The 23,999-nt window shown below is 34.8% G+C and overlaps 1 protein-coding gene across 1 annotated transcript in view; it reads left to right on the top strand.

Annotated features, from left to right (window-relative positions):
• Positions 1–23,999, top strand: part of Dhc98D (Dynein heavy chain at 89D) — a 180,058-nt gene that overhangs the window by 101,678 nt on the left and 54,381 nt on the right. The window contains exons 37-48 of the mRNA XM_071585493.1: positions 3,904–4,161; positions 8,421–8,675; positions 10,530–10,749; positions 12,952–13,148; positions 14,299–14,391; positions 14,735–14,887; positions 15,872–15,983; positions 17,406–17,620; positions 18,385–18,573; positions 18,948–18,990; positions 21,205–21,332; positions 23,779–23,956. Of these exons, the coding sequence (XP_071441594.1) occupies positions 3,904–4,161; positions 8,421–8,675; positions 10,530–10,749; positions 12,952–13,148; positions 14,299–14,391; positions 14,735–14,887; positions 15,872–15,983; positions 17,406–17,620; positions 18,385–18,573; positions 18,948–18,990; positions 21,205–21,332; positions 23,779–23,956 (2,041 nt within the window). The remainder of the gene's footprint in view (positions 1–3,903; positions 4,162–8,420; positions 8,676–10,529; positions 10,750–12,951; positions 13,149–14,298; positions 14,392–14,734; positions 14,888–15,871; positions 15,984–17,405; positions 17,621–18,384; positions 18,574–18,947; positions 18,991–21,204; positions 21,333–23,778; positions 23,957–23,999) is intronic.

Genomic DNA, 23,999 nt, shown 5'->3' with positions numbered 1-23,999 from the left:
TTTCTTGACACAGACATCTCACTTCAAAACAACAAATTCACTACTTCAGTACACATCAAAGCCACTAACCATCAGCAATACTTACACCACACAAGCTGTCATCCTCAACACACGAAACGCTCGATTCCTAACTCTCTCTCTATCCGCGGACACTGAATTTGCAACACCACAGCCACTCTCAACAAATACCTTGCCAATCTACACCTTGCACTCCTCAAACACGGTTACCCAGAAAAGTTACTATGAAATAAAATCCACAGTTCCACCCGACCAAACACACCACACAATAACAAGCCCACATCTGACGCAGGACTCAACCTTTGCACCACCTATTACCCCGGATCACACAGACTGAAAACCCTCCTTAAAGAACTGTTTCCAATTTTACATGACAATGACGCGACCTCATCCTTACTACCCCAATGCCCATCTATCGCATACAGACGACCCGCCAATCTCAAAAACCTTCTGAGATCCACCAACCCTTTGGCGCCCCCCGTGACAAATTTCCCAATATTTCCCCAACTTGCAACCGCCCCCGATGTAAAACCTGTCCTCTTATTATGCCTACTCCCCTCTCCCTACATCCCCTCATAGCCCCCTCACCTCGTTCCCACTCTAATTGCCTCTCAAAAAATATTATTTATCTTTTATCATGCAAGCATTGCACTTCCTTTTACATAGGTGAATGCATTACCCCCTTATCCATCCGAATGAATAATCACCGGTACTCCTGCAATTCTGCCTCACTCTCTTCTCTTCCTATCCCTTCACACGCCAATTCCCACAATCTTTCATTCGACCAGTGTTTTGCTCTAAGCATCCTAGAATCCCTACCTGATTCAGCCACCAACATAGAGGTGAGAACTCGTGAATCCGCCTACATACTATCCTTCCGTTCCTTTAAAATTCCCATCCTAAACCGCCATATTTAATTTCCCTCCCAGCATTCCCTCCACACCTCCCCTCCACGCCCATAGCTCTTTCCCCTCTCCTCTGCAATAGCATATTTTCAGTCTCTCTTGAAGAAGGCCTCTGGGAGGGCCGAAAGCTCAAACAATTTACCGTGTGAGTGTTCTTTTAAATGTGTCTATTCTTTTCTATTTGTGTTATATTGTGTCAGCCCATTATTGTGCCGCTCGTGTGAGTTTTTCCGTACAATCGTTATATATATATATATATATATATGTATATATATATATATATATGTATATATATATATATATATATATATATATATATATTTATATATATATATATATATGTATATCTCAATCATTACCTTAGAATATATTTAATATGAGCCATCAGTTGCTTGTTTTCACTTCAAATATTTGATATGTACAAACATTTTATAAGACGGAAGAATAATATCAATGTGAGAAGCATTTGTGTGTCTACAATTTTAATTAAAAATTAAGATTCTACCATGCTTAGAGAGTATATGGAATGAACTTTTTAAAAATATCTGCACTTATTAAATGATGCTGGAGCATAACAAATAAAGAAAGCCCTACAATTCACCAGTTAGAATGCGGTTGATTTTCTGAAATGTGGGTGTGGAGAAGAATGGAGAAGGTGAAATGGACAGAGAAGAAAACAAATGAGGAAGTACTTGGTATGGTGGGCGAAGAGAGGGGTTTGTTGGGAGAAATCATGTGGAGGCAGGAAAAGTGGATGAAGGGGGTATTGACCGGCAGTGGGATGTTGAAGACTGTGATAGAGGGTAGAATGTTGGGCAAAAGAGGAAAGGGAAGGAACAGGATAGGGATGTTGGACGGGATGAAGGGAGGAAGAAAGTACTCAGAGATGAAGAGGGACCTGATATAGAGTAGGATGATGGATTTTGTGTTTTGTTAGGAGTAATAAAATATTTGTTTGGTAGTTGTGTCCATCCAAAAACCCACCTTAACCGGTAGATTACCTTAAAAAAAAAAAAAAAAATGTATTGAACAGATTTACACAAACATTCAAATTTCTTCAAAGTACTCTCCTTGGTTCTAAATTCATTTTTTCTGGTGACTCTGCCATGACCGGTATGCTCTCTGGAAGGCATCTTCAGGGACCTATCGCAAGGTCTTCGTCATGGCTGATTGGTTCTCTTCGATGGACGAAAAAGGGTTCCTTTCAGGGCTGCCTTAATACGAGGGAGCAAAGAGAAGTCTGCTGGGGTGATGTGCACGCTGCCCAATCCCCCCTACACAGGAGTGTAGGGGGGATTGGGCAGACACTTTCTTTATTGCTAAATCTTGATTAAGAATGCAAAACAACAGTAGACGACAACTTCAGTTCATATGCAACCATCTTGATACTCAATTGAGAGTCAGAGTTCAGACTCGAGGTCAGAGTTCAACAATTGTTGAACACGAGCCACATTGTTGTCAGTTTTCCTGGTAATAGCCGCCCAGAGTGTTGTTTGTTGTGAACCTGTTCCCTGCATTCCTTAAAGGCTTTTAAATATCTCCAAACTTGTGAGTAGGACAGAGCAGGGTCCCGGTAAGCCTCACAAATCATTTTGTTAGTCTCTTCAAGAGATTTTTCAGTTTAGCACAAAACATAGTAATCAAGTAACGTTGCTTGATCGTCGATTCCATTTTTTTTGTGACACGGTTTGCACACAGAGGTTTAAAATAACTGGTGTCCTGCCGCTTCTACAGATTGGAGAGCACTGATACTGGTTTTGCGGCAAAGCTTAGTGTCCTCCTCACCTACTCCAAGTAGTTTGATCCCACTCTGACCCATAGTAGTGGTGTGGGAAACTCAATTGCATTACTTTCGGAACACACCCGGTAGGCAAAGCATAAATGACACTTCATAAGAACTCCTCCATCACTGTTCTGAATTTGAACCTTTGCCAAAAGGTGTTATCAATACTTTATAATTTTGGAATATTTCCTTGTGTTGGGCTAGATGAATGAGCTTGCATTAGTTTATTCTATTGTTTCAGGCTTTACTTCGTGGAAGTATTTAATATCCATACTAAAAAGAAAGACTTGTACACGACCAACACGACCCTTTGTAATGAGCAATTGTTCCCATACCCCTCCCCACTCCTCTCCGAGAAACTAGCCTGGAAATGGTCAAAACAACCCATCAACGCACCTGAGAGCTCCCACCCCTCTCAGGCCCTTCCAACCCTCCTCGACCCCACTCTGTCCTGAGGGTATATATTTTTGCTCTGTCTGTTTAGCAAATTTGTACCTGATGATGCTGCAAGTCAGTGAAATGCGTTGTAACGTATAATAAAATCTGTGGAAAAGTACGAGTCTTTCTTTTTAGCATGGATATTGCATTAGTTTGTATATTATTAATGCAGTCCCTTATGCCTTAAGTCTATGCCTTGATTTTTTGTAGTTTATTATCCTATATTAAAAATTACCTCCTTTCTAAGTGATTTCCAATCTCCATAGCAGTTTTTGCTGGACTAAACTAATCTCCCCAATGACTCCATACTCCGCCCACCAAAGGTTTATTTAAGGCTAAAAGATAATTTTTTTCCATAAAAGCATCATATGAAGGGTGATCTGAGTTTGCAAAGCCATTAGTGATTGCAAATTACCAGAAACTGCAGGAGATGCCGTGTCAAAATTTTGGAGTGTAAGAGAATGCCTAAATAGCTTAACTAGCTGAAGCACTTGGCTGGACATTGAGGGATTCGGGTTCGAATCTCGGTCAAGGCGAATGATTTTTGCCCTCTGTAATCATCGCATTAGTGATTGCATTTTCAGTTTGATTCATGCTAAGTTTAATGGGATCTTAAAAGCAAGATACATTGAGAAAAATATTATCATTTTATTTTTTTATTGATCTTCAAATGATGTCTTTGATATTGCATTTTTTTGCCATATCAGTTAAATTTGTCTGTTTATCATATTTCTTGTATATAAGCATTTTCTTTTGCAGGCTTGTTCTGTAATTGAGCTGTATGGAATACTTGACCCTGCTACTCGAGATTGGACTGATGGTCTTCTCTCTCAAATCTTTCGTGAAATGAATCGCCCTCTTGCTACTGAGGGAGAACAGCATTATATATTGTTTGATGGTGATGTTGATGCTTTGTGGATTGAAAATATGAACTCTGTGATGGATGATAATAAACTTCTTACATTAGCCAATGGAGAGCGAATTCGCCTTCAGCCATACTGTGCACTACTGTTTGAGGTAAGTAAGATTTTGGAAGAAAGTGGTTGATATTGAAAGGAATAATTAAAACCTGTCGACCAAGCATATTTCAATTTCTGGATAACTTGTTGAACACAAATAAATGAGATTTTATGTTGTTTTTGCTGGCTGATACCTTTCAGTAAATTGAAGTTTTTAATTATTCTAATTTCAATCATGCATTTTGTTCAATGATTAGCAGATTTATATTAGCTCAGTATTAGCTGATTGAATATGGTCAATGTGTTAAATATTCATATTACCTTAAAAACAAAACTTTATTCACCTAAGTGATTATCAAAACATTTTCATTTCTGGTTAATCTGACTGAAGTATTCATATATAGGCATACATATATGAATTAGGCTGACACTAAATTAAATGCCATCCATGGCCATGTTGAAGAGTTAACTTTCAAAAAGTCAGCTTATTATAAATGCAGTTCATATTTCTATTAGATCCTATTGAAAAATTGAGATATAATTTAATAGCAGATCTGTCTGCATGATTCTTATGGCACAACCATATTAATCTGACACTCCTCCTTCTGTCCTCTCTGAAATATCAATTTTGAAGGTATTTTGTAGAAATTTCTATAATATGAAAATATTATATGCATGATTAGTTTTGTGGAATCTCTAGTGTTATAGAATCAGATTAATGAGTTTTTGCATCAAAGTAATCAGAAACTGTTGTCAAGTAGCAATTACTTTGCATGTGTAAAAATGAAATTAATTTTGCTGTGTTGGTTCGTTAGCCACATAACGACTATCTGTGAGTGTCATCTTCTGCACCCCTCTCATTTGATACATGGTTCTAGATTTTATGAAATAGCAAATTGAGTTACCTAAGCATGTGCTTTCTACCCAATGTCACAGTTTGGACTTACCTCATTTGGAGTAAGTTTCATGAGTTCAAATTCACCCGATTGCAAATAAGGTTTCCATTTGATGGTACACTTTCATACAACGCACACAGCATCAAACACACTATATACCACTTTTACAGAGAGCTTTGTTACAAAATATTGTTAAATAATAAATTAAACATATGCAATCTGTTCTGTGGGCAGAGAGACAATAATATAGCGCTATGCTGGTGAAACAATTGGAGCAGATGAAAAACTGATATTTGTTGTTATTTGCCTGCATTATCCAAGAGGAATATTTCATATGAAATTGTAGGAAAGCTTTATATAACCTGTGATAGTTTCATTTTATGGGGAAGGATAAAATAAAATGGGCAAAAAAAGAAAGGTATACGCAATTCACAAACCAGAAAATCCTATTTAACTAAAAAGGAAAGCCTACAGAAATCACAGAATTTCAAATGCAAATGAAATATCCTGTGAAGATATCCACAGGTGGAGTTGGTGAAGGGTCTGTTTTGGGTAGGGTATCCATTTAGGGAATATAAGTTGGATCAAAACCTTTTTTGAATCAAAATGGTAAACTTGAGCTGTTGTGGGATATAAGAATAAAACTTGAATGTCATTACAATAGGTAATTAGAAAAGGGAAACTGAATTTTTTCTGTTCTGGGGTAATGTGTTGTAATTATTCTTCTATTTAGGGGTTAATCAAATGATTGAATATTGCCTAATTTGATGTACCACCATTAAATATTTTCTATTATGATGAGACCAAGGTCAGATTAATCCTGGAAGTGTGAAAGTCATTGTAATGAAGGGCCTTAAGTACTTGAGAGAAAAACAGGGCATTCTAAAACATATTTCAGGGTGATGTTTGTAGTATCAGCTATTAGCCAACTTTAACATCTATAAATTGTATTTTAAGGCATCATACATGTATTTATATCCCGTGGACAGATGTGGTGACCTGGTAGGTTCAGAGTGCAACCACAATTGGTTGGGATAGTTTGGAATAGAAGTGTTCAAGTACTGATTCCTGAACAATCGCCTATGTTCATAGCCCCAGTTGGTTATATTTGTTAAGTCATCTGTCCAACAAAATAAAGCAGTTATGCATTGGAAATGAATTTAAGTTTGTTTTTCTTCCACCAAATGCTACCCATCTCTTAGATGCCAGTGAATGTCTTTTCTCCAACCATTTCACAATATCTGGAGGAAAGCCCCAAACTAAATGGAAGGAACCAACCATGGTACACCCCTCAAAGTAGGGTTTTCTCGAATGCTGAAGAATATACTAGAAAAAGTGGGTGCAAATGCAGGGTCTGTGCAATAAGTATCATGACTGGTTCGTTGTAGCCTCAACAGCAGTGGATTGGGGTCCCACCGGTCGGCTCGGTAGAGGGGTCCCCCACCACTCAGGCGCACTTAAGTTCAGTTGCCTCCGGGCATGTGTTGAGACAGGAGGTGGATATTTGTGATGCGTGATTGTTTGTTGTGTCATTGTGCCAGCATGGAGTGCACCGTCTAGCAATGCTACGCTGTGAAGTTTTGTGTTAAACTCGGGAAATCCACATCGGAGACCCTTGATCTCATTAAACAGGCTTATGGGGATGATACCTGAAGTCGCACAAGAGCTTTTGAGTGGCACAAAATGTTTAAGGAAGGCCGGGAGCTCGTCGAAGACGAGCACCGTGTCTGATGCCCGAAGACTGCTCGAACTGATGCTCAGATGGCCAAAGTGAAAATAATTTTGGACTCTGACAGGCATTTAACCATCGTCCTTATCAGTCAGGAGATCGGCCTTTCAGTTGGAACTGTCCACACCATAGTAGCGGGGGATCTTGCGATGAGGAAAGTGTGTGCGAAGCTGGTGCCGAAAGTCTTGAGCGAGGAACAAAAACTGCCGCGGGTGAAAATTTAGCTGCTGACAAAATTTGGCATGGCAATGTTGCCTCACCCCCCCTACAGCCTTGACCGGGCTCCACCTGACTTTTTCTGGCTTCCACGAATAACAAGGGAGCTCAAATGATATCGGTTTGACTCCATTGAGGCGGTTCAAGTGGCGACAACAAAGGCTCTCAACAGTATTCCGGAAACCAACTTCCATCGGGCTTTTGACGAGTAGCAGATGCACTGAACTAAGTGTATCGATGCAGGAGGAATGTATTTTGAAGATTATTAAGTAATTGTAATAACTGCTATAAATTTTGATTGTACCGACCCTGTACATGTATTTCATCAAATTTAAATTCAGACTTCAGAGCTTGTGGAATTGTGTTGTGTAATTGAGAAAATATTTTTCTCAAAATGCTTCACCCGAAAAACACCAAGATTGTTAGAGTAGAATCAGAGGAATGTTGGACAAATGCCCTAATTCAACATCTGAGACCAACACCAGATGGGATTAGTGGATGTAAAATGGAAACATTGAATATAAAACCGATCCACTTCTTTGAAGACATAGAAAAAGGTTGAGGAATACTTCTGGAAAGTACATTGTTATGCATGATTTGATAGAAAATAAAGAAGCTGTTGTAAATAAAGGGCATCTGTACTTGAGGTGCTTTGTGGAGAGCACTTTAAGGGAGTATGCCATCTGTCGGATGAGATGTTAACCTGTGAACCCCTTGGTGCATTTTGGTAAGAGTAGGCTAATGGTGATGCCAGGTTTCTCTCCATCCTTCTTCCATTCCAATTCATCCTTAATGGCACAAATTATCTCAGCCGTCGGTCACAGCACTGGAAATGGTTGACAGGAGTGGAAATGATCTTCATTAAGACTAAAAATGGTACTAAGGATATTTTGCTCTTGTCGGTTTTGACATTAATCAAAGACAGAGGAACATTATAAGCACAATAGAATCAATAAATGATATAGACACAATTTTGTCATTTAGTTCATACCTATGATAAAGTTAATTCTAAGAACATATTTTTTCTTTTATTTAGATGCTTTGAATTTCCAGTGGGTAGCAATAAATAAGGATTATAGAATTATTCAATATCATAATTCATTAACCAATTGATGCTGATGACAGGTATATTGATTGCTAATTAAACTAAATTTAATGAAAAATAATGCCCTAAATTACTAGTGATAGTTTTAATGAGATTCTTTGAAAACAATTAAGTGTCAGATATTGTCTGACTTCACAGGATAATATAAGGTAGCATTGAACAATAAAAAAGGAACTATGTTATATTATATAAATTTTTTAAATTAAATTTGTCAGCTAAGGATTGGACATGTTCTCTCTGAATTTAATGCTGTCTGAAGAAAAAACTAATTATCAAAATATCCTCGAAGTTATCCAAAGAAGCCCTTATATAAATTATTTAATGAATCAACTTCAGTCTTGACTTTCTCTTTGTTTTCTTCTCCAATATAGGTTGGTGATTTGCAGTATGCATCACCTGCCACAGTTTCTCGTGCTGGAATGGTGTATGTAGACCCACAAGATCTGGGATACAAGCCATTTCTTAAGAGATGGATTATGCAGTGGCCAGACCCAGAACAGCAGAGCTTTATTGAAGATATCTTTAAACAATACATAGAAAATGTTCTTGGTTTCTTAAAAATTGGACCACTTGGCCCATCCAGAAGTTCTCCAAAAATGATTATTTCACAAACTGATCTCAGTGTGGTAAGTAGTGTTTTCAATTGGTTGAAGTACTTATGACTTCAGTGTTTAATATATAAGTTTAAAGATTCTGTTCCTTAAAAACTCTTAAAATAAAAATAGTTTTAAAACTATATCCTTCACAGAACATATTTGTTATGTGGAGAAACGGCTCTTACCTTATCATAGAGTTATTTCATTCTGGTATCACGGATCATTTTTCATTAATTAATTGCTCTGATAATGTTACCATTTTATATACCCTCTGTCTGTATCAGTGTCTTGAATTTAACTGAGAAGTAGTGATGTAGACTTTCTGGGTGAATATATAAAAGTGGCTTCTAAAAATGATGTTCAATGAAATATTTTCTTCCTCAAAAGATCCATTGAATAATTAATTTCTATAAAAAATTTAAAAACTTTGTATTTATATAAGAATGTATAACTGAATGCCATAATTTTCCACATTTATGATGACCATTTTTTTCACCAAATTTGTCAAAAGAGTAAGTAGTATGTATATTATACATGGGAAGAAACATAGAAAGTAATGAGTACACATGATATTTTGTATAGTAATAAATGATACATATTTCTATGTATTTAAGTCGTATAAATTCTTTGCCTTTTGTCTGGCTCCTTTTCTTCAACCTATCTGGCATAGGTGACCCTACCAGGAGCAATTATCATTGCTCCTTCCAGCATAGCTCTAGGGGTTATCAGAATGTAAAAACCCTTCCACCATGCCATGGTTGTAGGCCATGGAAGGGGCTTCATCTTATTATATTATATTGAATCAATGGTGAATGTAGTTGGCAGGTGGAATGGGGTTCTCTGATTTTGAAGGGCAGTGACATATGGTTCAATTGAGATGGGCTTTCAGAAGTGCCAGCCATTATTACAGTCACCTACCTATCCTAATCCCTCATGCTTACAATGTATTTTTGTATTAAATTATGATAAAGTAATGGACGATCAGTCAATGTTTTCTAAATAATTTTTATGTCTTAATTTGCTCCTCCTTTGGCAGCTATTAAAAACAATTTTCTTTAAGCAAATGACAATAGGAGCAAGAAGGAAATCAACCACTGACATTTTAGATTAGATGAATGGTGTTATTATGGCATGCTTAATTATGCATTTCTTTCATATTTTACTTATGTGATCATGAATGATCATATAATAACTTCAAGAGCAGGTACTTATATGTATATTTAAATGATTGGTTGCATACCATTAATGGTACATTCCACCGCAGCAAGGTATATTTTTTTCTTTCAAACAGGAATTTAAAATTCAAAATGTATTTCTACACAGTTGTAAGCATTGTACTCAGTCTTTTTCTACCAAGTGAAAATTTTGTGTTTCAGACTGATGAAAAATTCATTTGAATATCATTCGGTATTGATTGCATGTTCACCTGCAATAGTCAGAGACTTAGGTACTCCCCTTTAGGTTCAAATCGACCCCTCAAAAAGGTTTAAAGAGTGTTGCAGAGCTAGTAACCAGTTCAGCAATAGTTGATGCACATCAGTAGCAAAGAGATTTTGGCTGTAAATCAGTTGCAAAATACTTAAAAGTTAAATAGAGGATGATAGTAAAATCTTTTTGTGAAGCAGGAGTGCAAAGGAGTTTCAGTATAGAATATAATGAGTGTTTGCTAAAATATAGTATATAATGGTGTATTGTGAAATTCATTGGGGTTTCAAACTAGTTGTTCAAACTAGTTGAACAATTATTTGGGTTCTTTAAAAAAATATAATCTTGCCATTTTGTTTGCTGAAATAGGTGTTTATCTTTTATTTTTATGTCTTCTATGTTGTGCAGTACCATAATTTCTGCTTGAGTTCCCCCAAAGAAAATTCTTTTTGCTTACAGGTATCACAGCTCTGTTACCTTCTCAACTCTCTGTTTCCTACTAAACAATCAATTCAAAATTTAACCAGAGAAACCATGGAATGCTTTGTTCTTTTAGCAATTAATTGGTCAGTTGGAGCTCTTCTAACTGCAGAGGGCAGAGTAGAAATGGATACATTCATTAAGAATACTGTGTCATATTTAAATTATGATGATACACCAAACAGCAAGGCCACTATTGGTGAGTTAATTGTTATCATATATTTGAATAGTTATTATTAGGTAGTCTACCTTTTAAGGTAGTTTTAGATGGACTCAGGCTGAGCAAGGATAAATTTCTGTTCATCTCCTAACAAAACAATACGACATTCCATTAAATTCTTCTTCAATTGCACATACATTCTGTCCACCTTTATTTCATCTGATATACTTATTCTTTTCCTTTCTCTGCCTTGCTTGCTTAATGTCCTTTCTTGCATCAGTTTTCAGCATTCCATTGCCCATCAAAGTGCTTTGCATCAACCTTTTCTATCTCATTTGGATCTCTGCCAACAATCCTCTTTCCTCCCCACTTTCTCATTTGTTAAATTTATGCACATTTCACCTTTTCCCATTTTAAATAAATTTTTCTACAACAAAACAGAGTCATTTGCTCTGTTACTAATATAAAAACCACATGATTTCTGCAAGCCTTTTTTTATTAGGCATGAAACCATAACTGTATTTAGTTTTTATATCTTCATGATCCTGATTCATTTGAAAGTTAATCTAGAATCTTACACATTAAGATCTCTCATCCATAACTACACCATTAGAGGTGAAGTGAATTTTAATACTAATTAATGTAGACTCCCCTCAACTTAAAACTCATTTCATAATGGGAAAATTCAATTGTATAACTGGCTGCCAACTCAGTTGAAATCATATTGTATCCCATTTTCCAAGAAAAGGGTGTACACATGTTTAAATTCTAACCCACTTTAGTGAATGATGAACTCCTTTGTGATAGTCTTCAACACATGTAAGCATTCATGTTTATATATGGAGTAATATTTATATTGATGACAATTAATATAGTTGTACCATTTATAGAAATGAATGAGGTAAGAGGGCTGTCAAGAAAGTAACTTACGTATCAGCCTAGTGTGGATGTGGGTAGGGCTGGATCCACAATATTAGTGTTCAAACACCCCTACACTCAGTGCACATCCTGCTGTGATAATGTGCAGACTGCGGTTCTTCTACTTTGCTCTCTGCAAACTGTTAAAATGTCTGCTTCAATAGAAAATGCCAGGAGTTGTGAAGTGTGATCTGTGGTTAGGTTTTTACTGTCAAAAAACCACAAGCTAATTGAAATTAATTGGCCACTTTGTGAAGTGTATGGTTACGGAATAATGAGTAAAGGCAAAATGAGGCAGTGGTGCATTCAGTTTAAAAATGGCCACACCAGTGTTCATGATGAGGACCGCAGTGGTTGACCTAGCCATGTGACAGATGAACTGATGGATGGCCAGTTCTTGGACATCATGGACATTTGTCCGTTCACTCTTAAACTAATAACACCACTGATGCACAGCACTGTCACTCATCACTTTGTCGGTGCACAGCACAAATTTTCCAATGAGTGTCAGCAGCTTTGAAGTTTATTGTCAGTAAAACCCTTATCACTAAACAGATTACATTTGATGAAATTTCCAATGGTATTGTTCATTTTGACTGGCTACTTTAAATAAACAACAAGTGGTGTGACCTTCTGAACACTTTAGCTTGAGGCATACTGCCCTAGAGTGTGTGTCAAGACAGCAAATATTCGGCTCCCCCCACTACTTTGCTCATTACATAAAAACGTAAGTTACTTTCTGAATGCTCTTAAAAATAATAATACATACTTCTGACTTTTCATTTACTGTTAGCGGATGATATTACATTACAACAAAATCGCGATTGAAGAAAAAAGTTGTGTGTGCAAATTGCAGTGTTATTTTTTTTACAAATCTAAGTAATAGAGATTGGAAATTACAGCTCAAGTAAATACAATTTTAGTACTTAATTCATAAACAGTCACTTAAGGATATTGTCCTAATGCAAATCTGTCATTCTAAAAAAATATTATTACACTAGATCAACATTAGATCATATTTTGTGCATGAAGTTTCATGTATTTATCATTCAATCATGGGTCAAATAGCCTTATTTTTAATTGCTAATATTTATTGCTAATGTTTACAGAACATTCTAATCATTTTCCTTTTGAGTCTGATGAGTACCCTTCCAATTTAGATTCTGCTTGAATTTTTATAAGAAGTCTGTCTCTGTTTCTCTGTATTTGTGAAACAAATAATGTGGATTAACTAAAACTGCATTGTTTATGTGATCAGAAAATATACAAGTAGTTAAATTTGCTATGGTTTCTGAATATTACATTTCCGTTTCTTAATTGCAGGGTTTTTTCCTACTGCAGAGAAAACACTGTTTGATTATGTTTGGAAGTATAACCCACAAAGTGGTGAAGGATACTGGGATGCTTGGGTATGGTCAGTCCCTCAGTATGAGCATGACCGCTTAAAGAAATTCAGTGAAATTCTTGTGCCTACAGTGGATACCCTTAGAACCACTTGGTTTATACAACAGATGCAGAGTGTTAGTAGTATTTCCATTTTACATTTGAAAAGGGATTACATATTTATATACATATATAATACTAATAATGTAAGTTATCAGTGAATCCTTGCTAAATGTTGGGCACACATTACAATATCTATGCACTTAAGGATGTGCTCTGAGAAAGCTCATGGTTAATTTACAATGGTATTCTAATGTTACAATTGCCAAATGAGAGTATTGATTAATATATCAAGCAACTGAAAGGATTGGAGGAATTGAAATGTAATGAGCCTTCTTATTTGCTCCTGTGGGTTTGTTATTTCTATACCTTATTTGCATAATAATAAAAAAATAGGTGTGTTTTTTTTCATCATATTAGCTAAATTAGGTAGTGCTGAATGTAGAATTTTAAATATGCCACATTAAAACCCAACATGGTGTAACCAATTTCCCATCTTACAACTCCATATTATAAACTTTGGGGGCATTGAGAATAAACTTAATGTAATGAGATGCATGGCTCATTCTCAAAAGTGAACACCAGCAACATCATGAAATGATTGTTCATTAAAATCATTAAAGGTTCCAAGGGTTTCACTGATGCCCTATAGCCTGTTATTTCATTTAAATATATCAATTTATTTCTGTGAAACTGCTCTTCGACTTCCTGAATTCATCGGTTGGCCATATGATTGAAATATTTCTGTCAAAGTATTTCAGAAAGGGATGCCTTGCTAGCCCCTGAATAAAGCTTTGCATAGGTAAGGATCTTAATGGCTTTACATCAAGCCTTTCATTTACTTGAGGGATGCCTGCAAAAATTTGCAACATGATATAAAAAGCTGATAATAATAACAGTATTTTTTACTATTATATTGCATAAATCGACCAAGGCAATGTTCATTCATTCATTCAATTCATTTTTTATCTTAATATGAAAGATATTGAAAGGATTCATTATTCATGGCTTACACAAAGAGCATGGTGGAGTTTTGTTTAAAGTTACATAACATACATTTGCCTAATTTTATGGGAACATTTATTTTAAAATTTGTGGCTTCCTATTCCCACAGGCTGTATTTTACAATCACAATTGTTTCTTATGTGATCAGGTAGTATTTAGCATATGTTCAAATTCATAACTCTGATTTTAGTTTAGTTTTGTATTATTATTTTAATTTAACAGATTGAGAGGCCTGTTCTTCTTGTTGGTGGTTGTGGCACATCAAAAACAGCAACAATTCAAGAGTACTTGAGAAATTTGGACCCACAAACTAATGTAAGTTCATATTTTTATATTTTTCTTCATATGTTGGAGAATATATGCACAAAAGAAATTATGCATTGTTTTATGCGAAATTAATATATGCAGTAAAAATTTTTTGTGAGTAAACTACTAGTTTTTATGCAGATTCTGGCACATCTGCAATGATTCCAGTTTTTTCATTTGCCTGTAAATGACAATGCACCGCCAAATTTTTAAAAACTTTAAATTGGTGGGGGTATTATATTTTTATTTGTAAGACTTCATTTGGTTATATATAACTCCCTATTATTAGAATATAATTCTCGGGGAACTCTGTCTTAAAATAACAAAAGCTTTTATATTTTTCTTCCTGCAGCTCATCTTAAATGTGAACTTCTCCTCAAGAACTACTTCTCTTGATGTCCAAAGGAATTTGGAATACACTCTGGAGAAAAGGACTAGAGATACTTATGGCCCCCCCCTTGGAAAGAAGCTTATTATTTTTATTGATGATTTGAACATGCCACAGGTTATGTCCTAAACTAAAATTTATTATTAATCTTCAGTTACTTCCATGATATAGATGGTGAAATTTGTTAATATGATTAAGATCATCTGCTATGGGTCTTGATAAATGGATCTTGATTAATTCTCAAATGGTCTGCTATGGGTCTTGATTAATTCTCAAATGAATCAGTCTCTCTCATAATTACTATCTCTATTCATCACTAACATCTACTAATCTACCATGAATGTTTTATATTTATAATTCTGTTTCTGCCCAGAAGATATCTCTGGCAGGAAATTTGAATTTGATCATTACAGCATTCAGGAAATGTGCAGCTAGCAGATGGTAGATGTGCCTAGGGATATGATTTTTCTCTTACGTATTGGGTCCAAGGCTTATTCCTCAAGACCCACCCTTTTAATGGCCTCATAATGATGTACCCTAATTAATCTGATAACCCAGTATCCAGGCTTAGTCCAGCCATGCTATGAAAGGTTGCTTATTAAGGGGTCAAAAGAGGCAGCTTTATGGTACTCAGCCCAAATATATTTTTAGCTTGTAAATTCCTGTGAATACATTTGAAAATAGTGAATGAAAAGTTATAATATTACAATAATTCATTCGTAATCCAGTTTTATATTTTCAATTATGAATAAACTAGAGCCATATGAAACATGATTCATGGGTCATCTAAACACCACAGATTTTGCTAATGCAGCACACCTATTTTAAATAGGTGGCTAATTCTTGGCATGCTCTCTCCTGAGTCTCCATGTAATTGTATGTACTTAATGATTATTTAATCTTCTGTCACAAAAATTTAAGCAACTTTTGGTAATGGCATCTAAGGGTAGCAGTAACAGATAATATGTCACTCTGAGCATCACACATATTATGTTTTTATGAATTTAACATTATAGGTTGTTTTTGTGCTCTTGGAGATTTTACTCATTTATAAGTTTATCAAATATTTTTAGTGGTAACCATTTCTTTTTGATATTACAGGTTGATCAATATGGTACACAACAGCCCATAGCCTTACTGAAACTGTTGTTTGAAAAACATGGATTCTACGATAGGGGAAAAGATTTAGGATGGAAAAATGTGAAGGATATTGGTAATGTTATTATATTTCAATCTTCTAATTTATTATTTTCCTTCAATGTCTCTGGTATGGTGATAGAAGCCTTAAATCAGAATTTACTCAAAAAGTGTTCTTGGTTCAAATTTTTCAGAGTATTGATTATATTCCAATTATTGATGCTAAACTCTTTGAATCTGTGGAAGTTATGCATTACATGATTTTATTTTTTGTGATTTCTTCATCAAGTTTTTGTGTTCCAACAATGACGGTAACTAAGAAGCCAACAGTGCTTATTCAAGAATTAGAAAAATATGCATATATGGTTAAATAAAAGAGAAAATATTTTTAATAAATCAATAACAAAGCATTAAAATCAAGATAATTTGTACTGTGTGAATTTCATACAATGGATTTAACCCATGTAATCATTTTGTTGCATTGGTAATTTAATGTAATTGTTCCTTATTAACTGACAATTCCAAAATTTCTCTTCCCAATCTTTTCACCAGATTTGGATTCATGCATGCTCATTACCCTAAAGAAAGGGTATCCTGATCTCAATTCCTCTCTTTCTACACCTATGATCTTTCATTGAACCTTCACTGATTGCAACATGAGCAAAATGAGACTCCTACTGGAATTTTGATTCATACCCATTGTCCCTATCTGTAATGAACCACATAAGAGATATTTTCTAATACCCCCAGATATCTTTTGGAAGCTTAAGTCAAATCAGCAAGTGATTTTTGAGAATAATATTTATTTTTGTCAAATTATTTTGTTGTACTCCTCACACACTTGTGATAGATAAAAAGGATTAAAATAAAGGTAAATTATCTTCTACAGGAACTAATTTCAATTCAGAGCACTATTTTCAAGGTATTTTTGCTTACTTTTAAAATTTGTTCAGCTCCTTATAAACCTTAAAATCCCTCAGCCAAATTAGGATAAACTGTTTTAATGATATCTTCACTTGTTTTTGTGATACTATTTTCCACCCCTATTGGTAATTTCCTTTGAGTCAGATGTGCTGGCATTTAGAGGTGCCCTACCAACCTTTGGATTAGTAGGGGAGGTATATATGCAAAAAGGAATAGCAGAGTAGATTTTATTTTTGCTTTACCTTCATGGTAGTTTTGTTAGGTAGTCACTTTCATGAAGAAAAAATACAGAAATACACAGGCACACTTAAAAAACACAATTTGGAGATACATACTTTCTCATAAGACTAACTATGAAAAGAGAATTTTAAATATGCCCATTGCCATAAAATCACTTTCAAGCAATTATAATTGGGTACTCTAATGTAATATGCTAAAGAATGAGTAACAGTCTATGTCAAAAAAATAGAACAAACTTCTTTCTGATATCCATTAAGATCCTGCCTCACCCATCTGTCTAAAATTTGAAATCATGATTCTTAATACTGAATTAGACTTTCTTTTTAACTTCAAGGTTTCATCTCAGCTATGGGAGAGACTGGAGGAGGGAGAAATGCTGTTGATCCTCGCTTCTTATCCAAATTTGCCATTTTCAATGTTACATTTCCATCTGATACAACACTGTTGTATATCTATAACTCTATTTTGGTGGGCCATATGGAAATATTTAGTAAAGATGTCAAAGATAAAGTTGAAAACATGGTATTAGCGACAATGGATCTTTATAAGGTATGACTTGGAACTACTTTGTATTTTTTATCCAGAAATTGATACTCTTGAGAATTTCATTAAATAGAAACCTTTACTGCTACCCAGTAAATGTTCATATCCATAAATTAAATATGATGATATTGATACAAAGACACACACATTGTGTGTTTTTAGAAGGTTTTTGGGGTAAGCATTGCCTCAAATAAATAAAGGAATATAAGAAAATAGAAACTGAAGCCTCTATAGCATTAATGTCTCCATAATAAATGCCACAAATGAATGCCTTGAATTACAGGTGATTAAAATGAAACATAAGGCATATTATAATATTATCTAACAGTTCTTTTGTGAAATTTCTTGTTCGGGCCAAGTTATGCAGGTTATTTACAGCCTTTTTAAAGTTGTATTGGTCTCAGATTTTGTACTATGGGTGGATCCAGTAGTGGTGAATTTGCAAATGTAATATTTATATTCAGATCCAAGAGCATTTTTGGCCTCAGCTGACCAAGCTCTGGTTCCATACTATAGGTTTGATGCCTGTAGTTACAGTGTTTTCTTTGCATACAATGAATAAGTTGTAATGCTGTTGAAAATCTTAGGAAAAAGGTCAGTGAACCAGTATCCATATTGTTATCATACATATTCCTGCAATGTACTTGTTATAATATCAATCAAGTACATGCAATGTATTTATGGTACCATAATGGCAAGCCAATCAATTAGTTTCATTAGAACATAATTTCATTGGAATGAATTTTTGCTCTATTTTTGAAAACTTTCAGATTCTCATTGTGGAATTTCCTCCAACACCCTCCAAGTTTCATTACATTTTCAACCTGAGAGATCTTTCACGGATATATGCTGGCATATGTTTATCAACACCAGCCCACTTTGTGACTGCAGAGCAAGTTGTGCGGCTATGGAGAAATGAATTCACCAGAAATATATGTGATCGTCTTATTAATCATGAGGTAAGTGAATCTTATGCTTGAACCTTTGGACAGGTTTAAAATATAATATTTTTGAAAAGAAATAATGATGTTTCCTCATTTTTATTCCTACTGGTTTTTTTATGGTATACCCAGATAGCAAAGGTAATTTGAAAAAGGATCATAGTGATTTTATCTCTGCTAGTCATTTAGCTTAAAACAAGCATAGTACAGTTAAGCCACATGCAAGTTTGATTTAAGTATTTTGCATCAAACTTAGAGGTGTAACTCATTCAAAGTCGTGTACCACAAATTATGGTGAAATAGTATAATAATGGAAAGTACATACAATTACTTTATTAGTTGGAGAATTATGTTGCAGAGAATGAAATAAGGGCTTTTTAATTGCAAAAAAGTTAACCAGCACCACAATTATTGATCCAGAGGTTGGTTTGAAAGGTGAGCTCACCTAATACTGAGCTCACCTGATACTGAGCCCAGTAGCATATCAAATTTGCACATCAGGTTAGGGAGAGCAATGTAAAAAAGTTAATAGAAATGATGTGAAACCTTCTAAAGCAGCCACAGATGGGTCAACTTGTATAGCAGTCAGCAAAATATTGACCTCTTTACATGATGACCACTCAATAAAATTAGATTGTATTGCAGAGAGTAATCACTTTTAGGGACATACTTTCTTCTGTAAATATTATATGTGACCAAAACTTCATAAAAATCATACATGTAGATGTATTTATTATCTACAGGAATTAATGGTTTGAGTGGCATATAAAATATGTACAAATAGGAGCATTGAAATTATAGTGAAGAAAGAATGTGTACATACATTTAAAAAAAGGTAGAGAAATGCACATAGTATAAAATAGACATTAAAATATTATTTACACATCCATATTCCACCAATTACCGCAGTTTTCAATCATAAGGGTGGTTTGATAGGTTAGGGTAGAGCTCACCCAGAGCTAAGCTCAATGGCATGCTAATTAATGAAAAAACATATATTTTAAATTTGTCTGCTTGCTCTTCAAAATTTGCTGAGCATAATAAAAATGACCTTATTAATTTTATAGTGTCTTTTTTTCTCCAAACTGTTGATTGAGTCTATTGCAAATAATGATATTCTATCCATTCATTTACAGATCCAAGGTGGTTATTTGCATAATCTAATTTATTTTCCAAGTCTGTTTCCAATATAATTTTCTCCTTTTCTGATATTTCACTACTACATGTAGAGAATAATATATTATTACATGCAAAATGACATAATGAGTCTGTTTGATATTAGAGAATAATTCATATAAATATCACTAAAAATAATTCAGTCACAAGTACAAGTTTTTGGCTAAGTCTTCTTAATTACAGTTTTTAAATTATAGTGAGTAAATTAAAAATATAATGACAGATATTAGTTCTGTAATCATATTATTTCTGTGTAGATTCTAATAATCTGATTTTAATCTTTGTTAAATTTTAATTTGTTAATTGATGTTTCCACTCCTACAAATATGTTTTACAATTAAAAATAAAGGATAAGGCTATGAGGCAAATTTCCCTTGACTGATAGGTTCTTGCACCCCAGCATAGCTAAGAGTTTTAGTCTTTCATGGTCCCTCTTAGTGTAAGGTTTTATACCCCCCTCCTCTTTCCATTTTAAACACAACTTGGTCATAGTGGCCTTAAAACATAAAAGCTGCATGAAAATGACCATAGGCAATGGAAACACACATCACTGCTCTCTCCTAAATCCGTCCTCAGTATTTCAGTGGCCACTTATTTACTTCTCTGGTGTGAAGGCTGCTGACTGCTGACCGATGGATGAGGTGGCCACTGAAATGAGAGGAAATGTACATAGCTGATATGGGAAATGCAGTTGGTTCTGGAAAAAAATGTGGCCACATTGAGATGACTGCTAGATAGAGGTGGCCATGGAAGCTGATTTCAGTGTACTTAGTTTTCATGTATTTTACATTTCCCAATATGGACAAATATAACTTTTCCTCTATTGCATAAAAAATCTGGCACTACCTGGGGAAAATTCGTCCACCTCTGCATTCCAAGGGTGAAATAACTTCTCTCTCTCTCGTGTACATATAGATCAATGGAGTTATGATTAAATGAGATAAAAAAATCATATATTATTAGATTATTCAATGAGATTACCACACATGTAAAATTTCATCAATGGATAAAATTATATGATAATGCAACAATTTCAGAGTGTAAGGAGAATATTTGATTTGATGATGTTAACACTCTGAAATTGTTTCATTGTAATTTACATTTAATGGATGATTCTATCAAAAGTTACTATCGCCATATCTCTGGCAATTTCTTTGAAAATAGTTTGAGTTTGAGTGACAGATACTGCAATCATTGGTAAATAGACTGGAAACATCTCACGGATGAATCTCAAAGGAGGATGATGTCAGTTATTTAATATACAATTGTGAGGTATCTTGAAAGAGCATCTTGTCATAATGAATGTTAAATTCATGGTATAATTGTTATGAAGGCATCATCTTTGTTTCTTCCAAAAACTTTTTTTTTTTAGTGGAGATAATTACTTTCATTGAAAATATATATTTTCTTTGTTTCAGGATTTAAACAAAATGCAAGTTCATATTACAAGTATTTTGCGAATATATTTTCCAGAAGAATCAGAATATTCTCTGCGGAACCCAATGCTTTTTGGTGATTTCAGAAATGCAACTGTTGAAGATGAACCTCGTTTTTATGAAGATCTTTTAGATTATGATGCTGTTTTTGCCTTAATGCAGGAGGTAATCTGATTTACAACTTAGTTCATAAGGACATTTCAAAGTATTCATTTTAGATATTTGTGGCAAATTTTCAGCATGTACTGTGGATGTTTCTGTTGATAATTTTCTTAAAAACACTTGCATAGTGCATTGACGTAAAAAAGTACGATATGATAAAATCATCATTGGATGCTATATGTAAATGCATGCCATTGGTAGAACAACTATTTAACTTATTTTTATAATTAAATGAGTCATTTAGAGATTTAAACATAAACATAGTTAAACCTCATTATTTTATTTTAATTCTGCATTCTTAATTTGAAATATCATGTCATTCAAGAGCATAAGTAGCAGCCCTAAGAAAAAGGATAACACTTTGAATGCTTTTAGAATTTATTCTGAAATAGATATTTTTTCTGAAAGATTCCTAGCTGTGGTGTTGATGATATCATTTCTGTTTGGGCTTCCATTTATGCATATTGTTTTTTAACACAATGGTGTTACCGCTGTTAAAAAAATTGTGTCTGGACAAAACCCTGAACTAAATTGTATTCAACTTAGTAAATTATTGGTAGATTGTAAAGATTTGTACATATTGTAAGTAATAATGGCATCATTTTTCTGCTTTCCAATTCTCACAAAAATAACACCATTCACTACAGAATATACAACTTCTTTAAACTAAGTTAATATCCAACAGGAAATGATAGCAGTGATAATATCACAGAAGTAACATCTTACTCATGAGTTGCTAGGCTTATTACATATTTTTGTGTATCTTTTGATGCATGATCCTGTCGGTTTGTCTAACTGAATGTGTATCTCCCTTGAGGAGGTTAGAATAAGGTTTCAAGCTAAACCTATGCTGAATCTAATATTTGCCATTAAGATGCCAGAACTTTGCTCGTTCTTACAATTATTGCTCATCAATGGGTTAGTTAGATGAAAAATAACCCAAGTTTACTATGATGTCAGTACTGGAGAGTATAAATGGGGGAGGGAAACTAAAGGGCTATGGGATGTGAAGGTTATAATCATCTGAATGGCCAGAATGAAAAATGATATTTGTTTATAACCTCAAGTTCCCACCCTCATCTGAAAGCCCCATTGGGACAACAGAATTGTGGCCTTCAAGTGTATTTCTGAGAACAATGTGTTGGTAATTTTATATTAGGGTTCCTAAATACCCATTCCTGAAAATGCAAATTAAAGGGTAAAAGGAGCACTGTAATGATTATCCTTAGTAGTGTAATGACTATTTATCTCTTGTGACAAGGCATGAATGATTAATGAGTTTTGCTAAGCAAATGATTCAGACGTGGAAAAATATTCTGTGGGTTTTAAAGAATTGAGGAAGGAAGGACTAGAAATGTTAGAAGTATGTTGATCAAGATATCTACAGGATAATTGTAGGAAAAGGTTTTGGTTCATTGGGGGATGGGACTCTTGAGTAAAGGAGTGTGGTGTGGATGGGCGTAATCTCTTTCTGGCATATGGATTGAGAATTTCAAAAAGTCTCCCTTCTGGAATTATGGAAAAAATTGAGGGTATAAGTAAGAATGGCAACATTATTGGATTTGGGAGTTGGTGGAAAGGAAAGACCTTTGCTTGGCAGCAATTTTCCACTGAGAGAGGGAGACATTTTTTGGCTGAGGAGCAAGTTTTGTTGGAAAGCGTTAATGCTTAAACATTCTGCAAATCTTTTTAATATTCTTAGAATCGCCGGACCCCTTTCTAAATACACTCAAACTTCCAAAATCCCTCTGGCTCATGCAATCATTCTAGATGCAAAACGTGCTCCATCCTAATAACAAATTCCCTTCTGCAAAAGTAACTTTTTAAATATCTTCCATCCCTTCCAACTTCTTCCTGCACTAAAAAAATGTCAGTTGTCTCCTACAATGTAAACTCTGCCCAGCATTTTATATTGGTCAATTCACCATGCTCCTCAGCATTAGAAGTAGCAATCACACATCATCTTGTAACCCATCCTCCCCATCCACCTCCCTCCTAGTTCCCCAGTATGAAGCTACCTCAGCAAAACTTGTGATTATTGCTACAATTTAACTATTATTTCCCCCCTCCCATGGCAGCCACACCAATCCAATTAGCTTGTGTATGGCTATTTAAATCCTTCCTTCCAACCTCCTGGACTAAACCTTTCCATTAACTTACACCTTCCTGTCCTTTTCCCTCAACAATCAATCAACCATAATGCATGCCCCTCCGTTTATCCTTATCACTCTTCCAATAACTTCTTTCCTCCTAATCTTCAAATCAGTAACTCCTCATACTGTGATGAAGGTGGCGGTGACCACCAAATTATTGTCTTACTTGTGAGTGGGTTTTTTGTCTATTATTTTTTTCCCTACTGTGTTTCAGTAAAAAGACTATTTTACTAGGAAATATTTGTGCTTAACTTATTTTCAAATATTTTCATGTGAATTTTACTTTTCAATTACAGATTTTGGAGGAATACAATGAGTCTAATGCACGACTAGAGTTGGTTCTCTTTGAGGATGCCCTTGAACATTTAACACGTATACATAGAACCATTAGAATGCACAGGGGGCACTGTCTTCTTGTGGGTTTAGGGGGGAATGGGAAGCAGTCACTGACACGATTGGCTGCTTTCACAGCAGGTATCTAATTATATGTAAAAAGGTTTTGCTACTGTTTATTCAT

Source organism: Hetaerina americana, unplaced genomic scaffold (genome assembly GCF_022747635.1).
Source record: "Hetaerina americana unplaced genomic scaffold, ioHetAmer1.1.p SCAF_2, whole genome shotgun sequence".
In the NCBI taxonomy this organism is placed as follows: domain Eukaryota; kingdom Metazoa; phylum Arthropoda; class Insecta; order Odonata; family Calopterygidae; genus Hetaerina; species Hetaerina americana.
Note: the sequence above shows the minus strand (reverse complement) of the source record. Positions and strands in the feature narration are given on the sequence as shown.